The 12680-nt window shown below is 34.5% G+C and overlaps 1 protein-coding gene across 1 annotated transcript in view; it reads right to left on the bottom strand.

Moving 5' to 3' along the window:
• The window catches only part of LOC107588988 (neurobeachin-like), a 141759-nt gene that overhangs the window by 67346 nt on the left and 61733 nt on the right, over positions 1 to 12680 (bottom strand). Inside the window, exons 2-4 of the mRNA XM_016277289.1 lie at positions 4276 to 4507; positions 1560 to 1660; positions 990 to 1085 (exon numbers count right to left, since the gene is read on the bottom strand). Coding sequence (XP_016132775.1) covers positions 990 to 1085; positions 1560 to 1660; positions 4276 to 4507 — 429 coding nt within the window. The remainder of the gene's footprint in view (positions 1 to 989; positions 1086 to 1559; positions 1661 to 4275; positions 4508 to 12680) is intronic.

Here is a 12680-nt window from a genome sequence, read left to right as displayed (position 1 = left end):
TGGCCCTACGTGAAAAATTAATTGCCCCCTCCTGTTAAATCATGAAAGAATTGCAATTAACCACATTATTTTAGAAAGCTGAGTTAAATTTCACTAGCCACACACAGGCCTGATTGCTGCCAGACCTGTTGAATCAACAAATCACTTAAATAGAACCCCCATTAATAAAATAAATAATCATTTAAAAACTGCATTTTGCATTTACTTGCATTATCTTTGTGTAATATTAAAATTTGTTTGATGATCTGAATCTTTTAAGTTTGACAAATATGCAAAGAATTTAAAAAAACAGAAAGGGGGCAAAAACCTTTTCACAGCACTGTATATATATATATATATATAGTATACATAAATATATAATTTAGATACACTACTTTTTAAAAGCCTGCTAGGATCTTTTAATGTATTCGAAAAAGCAAGACTGCATTTATTTGATCAAAATAGCTTTCTATTTTAATATATTCTAAAATGTAATTTATTCATACGACAGCCAAGCTGAATTTTCAGCATTATTACTCATGTATTTAGTGTCACATGATCCTTCACAAATCACTCTTATATGCTAATTTGGTGCTTAAGAAACATTTCTTATTATTATTAATGTTGAAATCAGGAGTGCTGCTTAATATTTTTGTGAAAACTGTGATAGATTTTTTTCAGGATTCTATTATGAATAGAAAGTTCAAAAGAACAGCATTTATTTGAAATAGAAATCTTTTGTAACATTATAAACATCTTTACTGTCACTTTTGATCAATTGAATGCAGCCTTTGCTGAATAAAAGCACTAATTTCCTTAAATTCTTGCATACAAAAAAATGCATATTAAGCTGACAAAGTGCAGAAAAAATGTAGAATATTTAGAACACTCTCTTTTAAAATGATTATTATCATTATTGGTGTTCTATAATTCTAACACGAGTCTCATGCTCATACCTATAAAGCCTGGAATGTATACGTTTTATTGTAAAAAGTGTGGGAGACTCTCACCGCCGCACTGCGTCCTGGGAAGTTGAAGAAGGTGTCAGGGCCGTGCCGCTGAGGCATCTGATTCAGCACAGATAGGAGCTTAATGGCGTGTCTTGGCTATAGGCACAGGACACATGGAGGAAGGGAACAATTAAGAGAGGACATTGTAATTAGTGAGAGAGAGGGATGAAAGGAAACTTGTTCTAATGAGAGAAGACATTGAAAACTGAGAAAAAGATACATACGTTCATGAGTCAAAAATAAATGATTTTAATAGTAACCATTATCAACGACCCAACAAAACAACCACTACTTGAGCCAATCAATAACCTGTCCATCAGCCTCAACCACAGCAGCACAGCTGAAATCGATACACGGCAAACCACAAACAGAGGCGTCCGTGGGGAGGACTGGCGGACAGGAGATCATTGGCTGGGCTTGTTGGAGGTCTAGCTAATGATCTGCAGATTTTTATGAGCTTCGAAAACATATTTTGGCATTAAAAGTGGCTCCTTGTTTTTAACAACCACCGAAGCCACAGCATCCAGTCGGTGGCAAAGGGGCAAGAGTCTGTGGTGCAAGAAAACTCACCCACACGCCTCCGTCGCCCCTCAGCATGCTGAACAACAGCTTCAGTTCCTTAACTGTGATACTATAGCTGGCCAAGACCCCCAGCATGTCCACTAAGAGATCTGAGGAAGACAGAAAGAAGAGAACAAAATGACTCAGCATTATCGGCGCACAGAACTGCCGACTCATGAGGATGATGCCACTTGGGGCAAGAAGCCAATCGTTATCTTTCTGCAGGAACATTATCTACCGCATGTTCTCCTGAGGCTCCTTTAGTCATCAGATCGCATGGAAACGCAAGTCTATTCATTCACATATTGGCCGTAATGGCTCGGTGTCAAAGCGTCTGCTGATGTAATTTGCGAAACATCTGCGTTATGAATTTAGAAGCTCTTTAAAGCGCTGCATGAGACATGAAATAATCTAATTTCGAGAAAAATAACAACCCCTCAGCAGCGATGTTTGTCATGGCGTAATATCATTGTAATTTGATTTTCTCCTGAGGCTCCTTTAGTCATCAGATCGCATGGAAACGCAAGTCTATTCATTCACATATTGGCCGTAATGGCTCGGTGTCAAAGCGTCTGCTGATGTAATTTGCGAAACATCTGCGTTATGAATTTAGAAGCTCTTTAAAGCACTGCATGAGACATGAAATAATCTAATTTCGAGAAAAATAACAACCCCTCAGCAGCGATGTTTGTCATGGCGTAATATCATTGTAATTTGATTTAGAAAATAACCCAGTTATACGCCATTCACTCAAAGGCCACAAATTTGGTCAAAAATGGACAGAAGCTGGAAGCGTATGAGAACTAATAGTCTGATTAGCAGCGGCATTTTCTAACACGTGGATCTGTCTAAAGAGCGGTAGGAGAGAAGCTTTCTCCCAAATGTGCTCACAGAGCCAATTTTACACATTACCCCTGCAATAAATGACGGCCATGGTCCACTGATCACAATTACACAGAAATATTGGACACAGAATGCACAATGAGGGGTTTAGCTAGACTATTTTTTTTAAATGTAACGGAGCCAAATCATAGAGGATCGGAACATATGGACGGGCATGTGATACAACAAAGATTAGCACAGAAATTACTGATTCTTTTCTCTTTGGCGAACTGGATTTTTAGTTCTAATTCTAATTAGTTAGAATTATTTGAACTGAAAGCACAGATGTAAACAGTAGACGTGTTCAGAACCAAAGTGCCTTGAAAACAGGGGGCCCAGGACAAAATGTGGGGTCTTTGCACTGCTACAAAAAGTACCTCAGGATAGGCATATATTGTATACCATGAAAAGGCTTATTTACAAAGACGTGGCATAAACACTATAAGACAGGAAGCAGAATTGTGGAAAATAATAAACTTAAAATCACTGCACACGTAAAACATAATTATTAATTGTGATGCACAAATGGACAGAAAATAAACCACACACTGGTTGACAAAGGCAGAGTTTAAGAAATTTTGTATTTACACAACCAAAACCACCAAAATATGCTGTAATACTCTAAAAAAATGCTATTATTATTATTATTATTATTATAAATATGCTTTATGTTTTAGAATGTGTATCATTAATAGTAATAATATATAATAATTGTATTATATAATAACAATAATAATATTTAAATAGTTTATTAATAATAATAATAATAAAAACAATACATTGAAAAAAATGTTTATTGTAATATTTATACTATTTACAATTTATACTATAATATAATATTTATTATTGTAAATATTTAATATTATTTAATAACAATGTTTTATTATTATTGTTAATATTAAAAATACTACAGCACATACAAAAAATATAATAATAATAATAATAATAATATATATATTCTGTAATATTTACAACTTATTTTTATAATAGTACTACTATTAATAATAAACTATTTATTATTATTAAAAATATATATATAACAATAATAATATTTAAATAGTTTATTAATAATAATAATAATAAAAACAATACATTGAAAAAAATGTTTATTGTAATATTTATACTATTTACAATTTATACTATAATATAATATTTATTATTGTAAATATTTAATATTATTTAATAACAATGTTTTATTATTATTGTTAATATTAAAAATACTACAGCACATACAAAAAATATAATAATAATAATAATAATAATATATATATTCTGTAATATTTACAACTTATTTTTATAATAGTACTACTATTAATAATAAACTATTTATTATTATTAAAAATATATATATATTTTTATTAGTAGTAGTATTATTATAAAAATAAGAATCAAATAATATGAATAATAAAACAACAACAACAAATTGATATTTATTGCAATTTAATAATAATATATTAAAATAATGTTTATTAATAATAATAATAATAATAACAACAATAATATTACATTGATAATTATTGTAATATGTATACTATTTATTATTGTGCTATTTAATGTTTTAATAATAATAAAATAATGTTTATTATTATTATTATTAAAAATACTACTGCTAATACAAAAATATAATAATAATAATAACAATAATTATAACAATATTTTTTCACTATTCACTGTTCCCAGGACAATGTTCCTGGTTCCTGGTTATCCTACCTGTTGAGGGCCCTGGGCAGATATTCTTTTTGTTTATAACAGTTTATTTGAATTTGCAATTTATTGTTATTTGACTAGTCAACAAACACGGATCCGGTGAAAGCATCTTGCGACGCTTTACTTTAGAGCTCACCTGCAATCATGTCGTCGACGGAGCTCATCTTCTGCAGCACCTGCTGGATGAGCCCCACCTCGGTGCTGGTCTGTAGGTTGCGAACACTCTTCCGCAGGATAGCTGTGAACATGCTCCAGATCTCCGCCTGGCAGGTGACGTCACAGTGCTCCAGCAGCTCCACCATGCAGGCGATGCTTTCCGCGTCCTGGATGATAAAGTTCATCTCCAGGTCGAACTCTCCACCAACCAGCTGAGAAAGAAAGACAGAGCCAGTGTTAGTCACAAATGGAAAATGTTTACATTGACGAACTGTATATTTTCAATCAACCATAATTAAAAAGAAAAACACATCATGGTGATACAGACCATGGTTAAACAAAATATGTTGTTATATAAAATATATTGCTGACAAAATATGATAAGAAAAACATTATGATAAGTTTTTGTGCATTAAGGTGTTTAATATGATTTAAGTCAGAGTAAAATTGCCAAGAACTAACTAACTAAATAAATAAATGGATGGATGGGAATAGGTCAAGTTTATTTATAGAGCATTTTATACAATACAGACAGCTTAAAACAGCTTTATACAGAAGTAATAAACAGGAAAACCAGCATCAGTGACACAAAATTCAAACAGGAATAAAATAATTTTAGTTATAATTACAATTCATTTTCAACTGTAAAGCAGCTCTACAGAATACAAAACAGTGTCATTAATCACAATTTAATTTAATTTAATTATTCAATCATCTTATTCAATAGGTATGGGGGAGATTGATGTAGGACACAAGGTGGATGAGATGGACAGACCAAAGTAATAAGGACATAAAAAACAATGAAATTAGTATAAATTAATTTGAACAGAAAAGGCGATTGGAAAGGTCTTGAGAGTGCAGTGAATGTGGGAAGAAAAGCAAAAGAAACAAATAATACAGAGAGAATTATTAAAAGGGCAGTTTTTGAGGTTGTTTCCGTAGAGAGCAGCACTCTCAGCCTGACAAACAATGATTGTTATTTGAGAGGGTCATTTAATGTTGGGGTAGAAAGAACATAATGACCTCATACACACACTTACGTACCCCTCTACCTCTCAAACAACACACTGGAGAGGAAAGGAACCGACAAACCAATCAGAGATTGTTCCTGCTCTGCAGCAAACAATAATCAATGGCATCGGTCTTGGAGTTCAAGAGGCATGAAATTGGCCAGCTCCTGGCCATGCAAATGCCAAACCCCTAAGTAAATAAGCAGGTGATTTAGAAAATAAAGGCTGAAATGCCTGTAAACTACATTTCGGTGTGAAGCCGAGGTGCAGAACTTCTTTAAGGGTGCAGTGGGAGAACTATTGATTTTCACACTTCATTCAATACAGTCAGATTGGGAATGCTCTGGCGCTTTAGAACCTTTTGTAATTGGGCCGTCGATAACCTTAGCACATGTAATTGCCCCATGCCACTCACCTTAACCGAACATTCACCTTGATTATTTCTATTATCCATGTGAGGACCTTAAACATGACTTTACCATTATCGAGTAAAGCAGGGGTCTTTTTTGAGTCAGACCATCAAGATCAAGATTGTAAGATCATCCACTACTGCTTTTATTCACTATATACTAGCCTTAAAAAGTCTTCTCTGCAAGTATGTGAATGCTTCTAGCGATGCAAATTTGATTTCATGCATCACTGTGTTCAAACGTGTCAGAATGCATTAATTGTGTTCTCAGTGCCGTAGGGTTCGTCAGCATTAGCATAAACTGTCTTCTATGGTCATTTTTCTCCTTTAGGTCATCAACTGTCATTATGGAGACACAGAATCTTGATAGTTAACTTTAGTTCACAACGTGTTGGGCGATTTGCTCCACAGTCATATTGTCCTATCGTTAGCCTGTGAAATCGCCAATACACGATATTATCATGCTAATTTATTGAATTATTTACTTGCTTGTTTTATAGCTGGCGAGTGAACCAACTCCAGGGCAAGGCTAAAGGTAGCTTAATGTTAGTGTCATTTATTAACTACACATTACATCATTTTTGTCAAGTAGTATATGAATGTACTAAAATATTTTTAATATGACTGAATTTGTATTTAACATGATCATTTAATACAAACACTACGTTATTCAAACAGCAGCTACAGAAAACGAGCAAAGAAAATGTACATTATCAAAGAACATCATCACTGACTTCAGTCTAGGCACGAGTTTATGCACTTTAAGATACACTGACTAAATCTCTTAAAGGAACACTCCACTATTTTTGAAAATAGGCTCATTTTCCAACTCCCCTAGAGTTAAACAGTTGAGTTTTACCGTTTTCGAATCCATTCAGCCGATCTCCGGGTCTGGCGGTAGCACTTTTAGCTGTAGCTTAGCATAGCTCATTGAATCTGATTAGACCGTTAGCATCTCGCTCAAAAATGACCAAAGATTTTCTAGATTTTTCCTATTTAAAACTTGACTCTTCTGTAGTTACATCGTGTACTAAGACCGACGGAAAATGAAAAGTTGCGATTTTCTAGGCCGATATGGCTAGGAACTATACTCTCATTTCGGCGTAATAATCAAGGAACTTTGCTGCCGTACCATAGGTGCAGCAGGTGCAATGATATTGCGCAGGGCCTGCATGTGTACAAATGGAAGTCAATTGAACGAAAGGTGCAGTGTGACCGCCCCCTTTGTACTTATGGTCCTAGCACACCGAGTCTTGAGCGTTTTTTTTTTTTCATTTTTGTTGTATTCATCATCCTTTCCTCTCAAAATGCATGCTACGGATGCGAGAAACACAGAAAATCGAACCTGATCAGAATTTTATGACGGACAACAGTTTCGGAGGCAGTGTGTAAACGTGATTGACACAACGTAAGGTTGTATTTATTTTTTATCGTGTCAAAATGTCGGACTCAATGTGCAAGGACCTTTACATTGCATGTAGTTTATAATAATAATAATAATAATAACAATAATAAAAAAAAATGATAATCAATGTTGCTTTCGTTAAAGGCATCAGCCACAGGCGAAATCTTTTTGAGGAGATTAAGCTGGTATGATCTGTTCTTCCAGATGGTTGAGACAGGATTTGTTCGCAAGTGTTTTTCAATGGTATCATTCCATTAAACTATTTACTATCCATATAGTGCAAACAGAAGGACAGCAGGGATGAAAATCCTATTGATTTGTCATGGTTCATCACTCCCAGAGGCCTTTAGCGAATAGATGATTAATTACGAGATGTTTACTCATCAATAATTGCCTTTGAAACCCAGAGAGATCATGGGTAGTTTAGTGAACAACAAAAAAACGTAATTAAGCTTTCAAGCAAATGGTTTCTAACAGGGAAACAAAATAAACACGCTTTTTTGCATGTGGAAATTCAGAAAGTTAGATAGCCCAACATAAAGTCTTCAACTCCATACACTAAAATGTTGTACATAATCAGTACTCTTTACACAAGGATGCAGTATAACAAGAATAGACTTGTTTACCTCCTACACATGCCGCTTATGGGATCAAACAGACTTGCACAAACTAGAGTTTCTTTTTGACCCTTGAACACTGGCAGTGGTGTCAAACACTATTTTTAAACAACAGCAGAATGCAGGAGCTGTAACAAAAAGATCAGACAGAGCGCGGTACAGCCTCCAGCACATTAGCTCACAATCTCCTCACCACTTCAGTCATGTTTTATTACAGTGGGAACAGACTTTATCGGTTTAAGTTTATCATGGCAGATATGGCGGATGGGATCGGGAAACAATCCGAGCCAGATACGCTACACACCAGGCCACATCTTTGACCAATGTGTCGATTTTATCTGGAAAATTTAATTTTTAGAACATTGATGCTCATCCGCAATACAGCGCCGAGGCATTCCCTGTCTGATGTTAGAACGTCATGCAGCAGATGCTCCGAGACATTTATGATTTCACATGTTTTAAAAAATGTTTATCAGATGTTTATACATTAATATGATGCTGAAATCTGAACGGAATAAGAGAAGAAATGAAAGGAACGTTAGATGTAAGAGCACCCAAGAAAAAAAACATGCACTTCAGCATTGAAATAAAGCAAAGAAACATTCAAAAAAACAGCCGGGAATATTTAAGGGGAAAACTATGAATGACTGACTTGAAAGTACTTGAATACTTGTAGTTGTCTCTGCACATTAAACAAAAATAAAATACAAAACACTTCAGCATTAAAATAAATCAATAAAATGAGCATTCAAATACAGCATTAAAAAAAAGAGCGACACAGCAAGGAAGGTTTGTGTTGGAAAAATACCTATAAATGACCTTACAGTTGCCTTTGCACATTGAAAAATAAAATATAATACAATAAATCTAAAAAAAAAACAAAAACAAATAAATAAATATAAAACAATATACAAAATAAAATATTATTTTTTTTAATATTTAAAAATATTAAAATTAACATTTTAATAGGGGGAAATGAATGCCTGATTTACTGTCGTTTCTGTTTTTACATTTGTTTCTGCATATTAAGTCTCTATGGTACGCAATATGATATTAATGAGGAAAAAATTACTTGTGTTTTTCCTGCTTACAATCGTACACTATAACAATATCAATAAACATTTTCATTTCACATGTACCACAACGGACAAACTGAACTATTTGACCTTTTCATGCAGAAAAAAAGAAATATATTTAATGAAAACATTAATTTCTTTAACCAAACATTTGAACAAACCCATTTACAGTATCTATTATTTATTATATATAACAATATTTATTACAATGTTTTAGATAACACACTCTCACGCAGTCATCCCAAAACGTACACGATGTGCTAACAGGGAAAGGCTGATTTTCAGCCCCCAGAGCTTTAGCTGTATGCTAATATATGACATGCTAACTCATTGTCAGAGATTATACTCTGTGCAACACTAAAGCAGTTAGCAACAAATTATTTTTCCACCGGGCCCCCTTCCTCTACTCCCACCCACTCCAAATAATCAATTACTATCCACACAGACAGTTCTGTTTGGAAGCAAGCTAATTCATCTCGAAATGAAACAAGCCACAAGCCCAGTAATAAAAGGGGGAGAATGTGATTTGCACAGGTTTTTTGTTTTTTTCCGAGCTGAGAAACAACTGTGGGCAAATGAAGCAAATCACAAGTGCTCTTAAGTGCTAAATTACTCAACAGATAACGTGATGCATGTAGTAAAGCACATGCCAGTGACAAATTAATGTCTCCAGGTTGGTGGTTAATCAATTAATTGATTGATTTTTCTTCAGGTTGGGGGACGCTTTTTGAGGAACATTTGTATTTAATGTGGTAGAAAACAAATTATTCAAAAAAGCGACGCGCTTGAAAGTGAACTAATCTCTGCTTGCCCACACATTCACACAAAGACAGGGCCAGTTCACCAGCATCGATCGCCACCATACAGAATCCATTAGCCGAAATTAGGCCAAAGCCTTAAGGTAGCGAGAATTAATGCTCCTCCTATTGAATTTCTCTTTTCCATCGAGGATCCCAATTAGAGCACGGGACATCTTCATTTCTCCTGGTGTATCTGAAGAAGATGAGACCATTTCAAATCGCTGTATTAAAAACGACCGACACACTCTTTAATTAGGCACTGTGATTACATGCTGACAAATACAATGATAGAAGGGGCAACTGTGAGCGACTGTTAAGAACTGATGCTACAAAGCCTAACATATCAGGTTGCCTGGCAACCATCTATTCTACAATCCACCATGACATCCAAGTCCATTTTGAGAATGTGAGTGCCACGCTAAACATATGACATGGCAGCAACAAAGGAGAGTAGGTACAGATCAAGACTGAAGAACAGAGCGCTCACTGTATATAACTGGAGAAATCTGCTGTAGGAGTTACGTGGGTCTTGAGCTAGTGCAAGAATGTTTAACTGTGACACTGGATATGACGCAAACGCAGAGCAATCTGACGAGAGGGAGACAGAGCGGGAAGAACATTTCTAAGATTTCTGTACACAAAGAAATATTGCTAAGCCGCCCCACAACCAGTCCTCCACTATTTTTTGACACAAAGCCTAAGCATAAGGGACACTGGTATTGTTTTTCAATCCAAACTGCTCTAACTCTGAAGACCAAGATCTATAACCCAGAAAAAAGCCACCCAATTCAGAGGCATGAATGTATATTTTGTAGATAAGCCAACTACAAAAGTGTGAAAGGATTAGTTATAAAAAAAATAAAAATCTTCAGAAAAATTGAAAATTGAAAGTGAACTAATCCTTTAAAATATATAATATGGATATAATTATTATGGATATAAACTAACGTTCAAAAGTTTGGGGTTAGTAAGGTTTTTATTTATTTTTTTTTTTGGAAAAAAATTAATACTTTTATTCAGGAACAACACATTAATTTGATCAAAATGTGACAGCAAAGATGTGTATAAACTATTTCAAATTAATGCTGTTCTTTTTTTTACTTTATAATAATGAATATAAATAAATAAATAAAGTATATATAAGAGTAATGTCAGCTTTGCCATCACAAGAATTAATTACATTTTTAAACATTACATTCACATAAAAAGTTAAAGTTACTATTAAAAAGTTATTAAAAATTGCATTAATATTTCCCAATGTTACTGTTGTTACCATATTTTTGATCAAATAAGCTTTGGTGAGCATCAGACTTCTTTCAGAGAGAGAAGAAAAAAAATCTATTAAAATAAATTAAAAAACGTACTATCATGTAGCGAACAGCAGGAGACCTTCATCTGCCATGCAACTACCACACTTGAGTCACTCTTTCACTTTTACCACAGTAACAAGCATTTCAAACCAAGGCATTTACTAGTAAGTAAAGAAAAAAATAGAAAATGCATGTACCATACTGCCGACTTTAATTAGATTATAAGAATCTTCTGATATATTGTTGAAGAATGCATGAAGCTCCTAATTACAGCATAGCTTCTAACTTTATTGTGTAACTCTCTCTTGCCGGCTATGAATGCTTTGAGAGATTTGCAATTCTTACAGACACTATTTGTGCAGCCATCTGCTTTCTTGAGGCAGGACTGTCCCTGCTCACACCCAGCACAACACAACCGCTGCAATTAGCACTGCGGTCTGTGGAAGATGGGCATAAACTGCCCGCGGCACTGGCAGGGACAGCCTCACTTCACAGTTGGCCAGGCCACACTCTGCTTTCTTCTGACAGTGATGTTCACAGAGCCAACAGCACCACGCTTCCCTCGAGTGCATAAGGCAAGCCTCACTATTACAGTCGCTCAAAATTAGGGACAAATTTCATCATATAACTCAACCCAGTCAAATTTACATTGGAGGGATCCAAGCCATATCTAGGGACCAGAGCATGAGACTGAGCATGCAATCAAATCCTAATAAAATCCTTACATTCCTAAATATTCCATATTTACAACTGAACATGTTTAGATGCAGTAATGCAAATGGAATAAAAAATGGAACAGGGAGTTATGTAAGTGTATTGCATCCTGATGACTCCTAGAGTTTAATTTACCGCCGTACTCAGAAAAGATACTTCATTTGGTGCAAGGGAATGAAGGTGTGAGGAAACCTGTTCCAATAGACCACTGAGCAAGTAATTATGCACTTGCTAGCCTAGCAATCCTCTCACAAAGGCCTGAGCCAAAAGAGGCAAAGGCGGCAATTGGCACAGGCTTCTCCAGTGTTTGGCACGAAGTTCTGCGTCTGCGTAGTCGCTGGAACGCTGCAGTCTCCCGCTGTTAGATTGAACAACGATAGGGATTCTGTGACCTTACTGAGAAAACGATACCTCTGACATTCACTTAGGTTATTTCTGAATTTACTCAGCGTTATTTTAGTATCACTGAGATACTATTATAGTTCTTAATAGTATTTGTAATATTTAATAAAATTGTTAATTAGTCTTTATTTTTACATATTCATTTTGTTGTCTTTTTGCTATTTTTATTAGTTTTTTATATGTCTATATGTGTGTGTGTGTGTGTTTTTGTTCATTTTTACTTCAATTTTAGTTTTAGTAGTTCAAGTTACACTAAATGAATGTGTGAAATACTGCCTTGGCAACTAGCAGAAATAAAGAAAAGTTTATTTTTTTTAAATATTTGATTTCATTTCAGGTAAACTTTATTTCATTTTAAAGTTTTTTAATGGTTTTAGATTTTATTGACTATAATATCCCTGGTTCTTACATAATTGCTCAATTACATAATCGCTCGAATGAGAAAATTTGATTTCAGTTAAAAAGAGCTCATCCAAAAATCCAAAAATCTAAATCATTTACTGGCATTTCAAACCTGCATTTTTTTTCTTCTGCAGAACACGAAAGAAGATATTTTGAAGAATGTTTCAACTGTTTTTGTCCACACAGTGAAATTCAGTGAGGTTCAAAACAACATTGAACCTCACTGACCTTCAGTTTATG

This window comes from Sinocyclocheilus grahami, unplaced genomic scaffold (genome assembly GCF_001515645.1).
Source record: "Sinocyclocheilus grahami isolate Dianchi unplaced genomic scaffold, SAMN03320097.WGS_v1.1 scaffold7.1, whole genome shotgun sequence".
Taxonomy (NCBI): Eukaryota; Metazoa; Chordata; class Actinopteri; order Cypriniformes; family Cyprinidae; genus Sinocyclocheilus; species Sinocyclocheilus grahami.
Note: the sequence above shows the minus strand (reverse complement) of the source record. Positions and strands in the feature narration are given on the sequence as shown.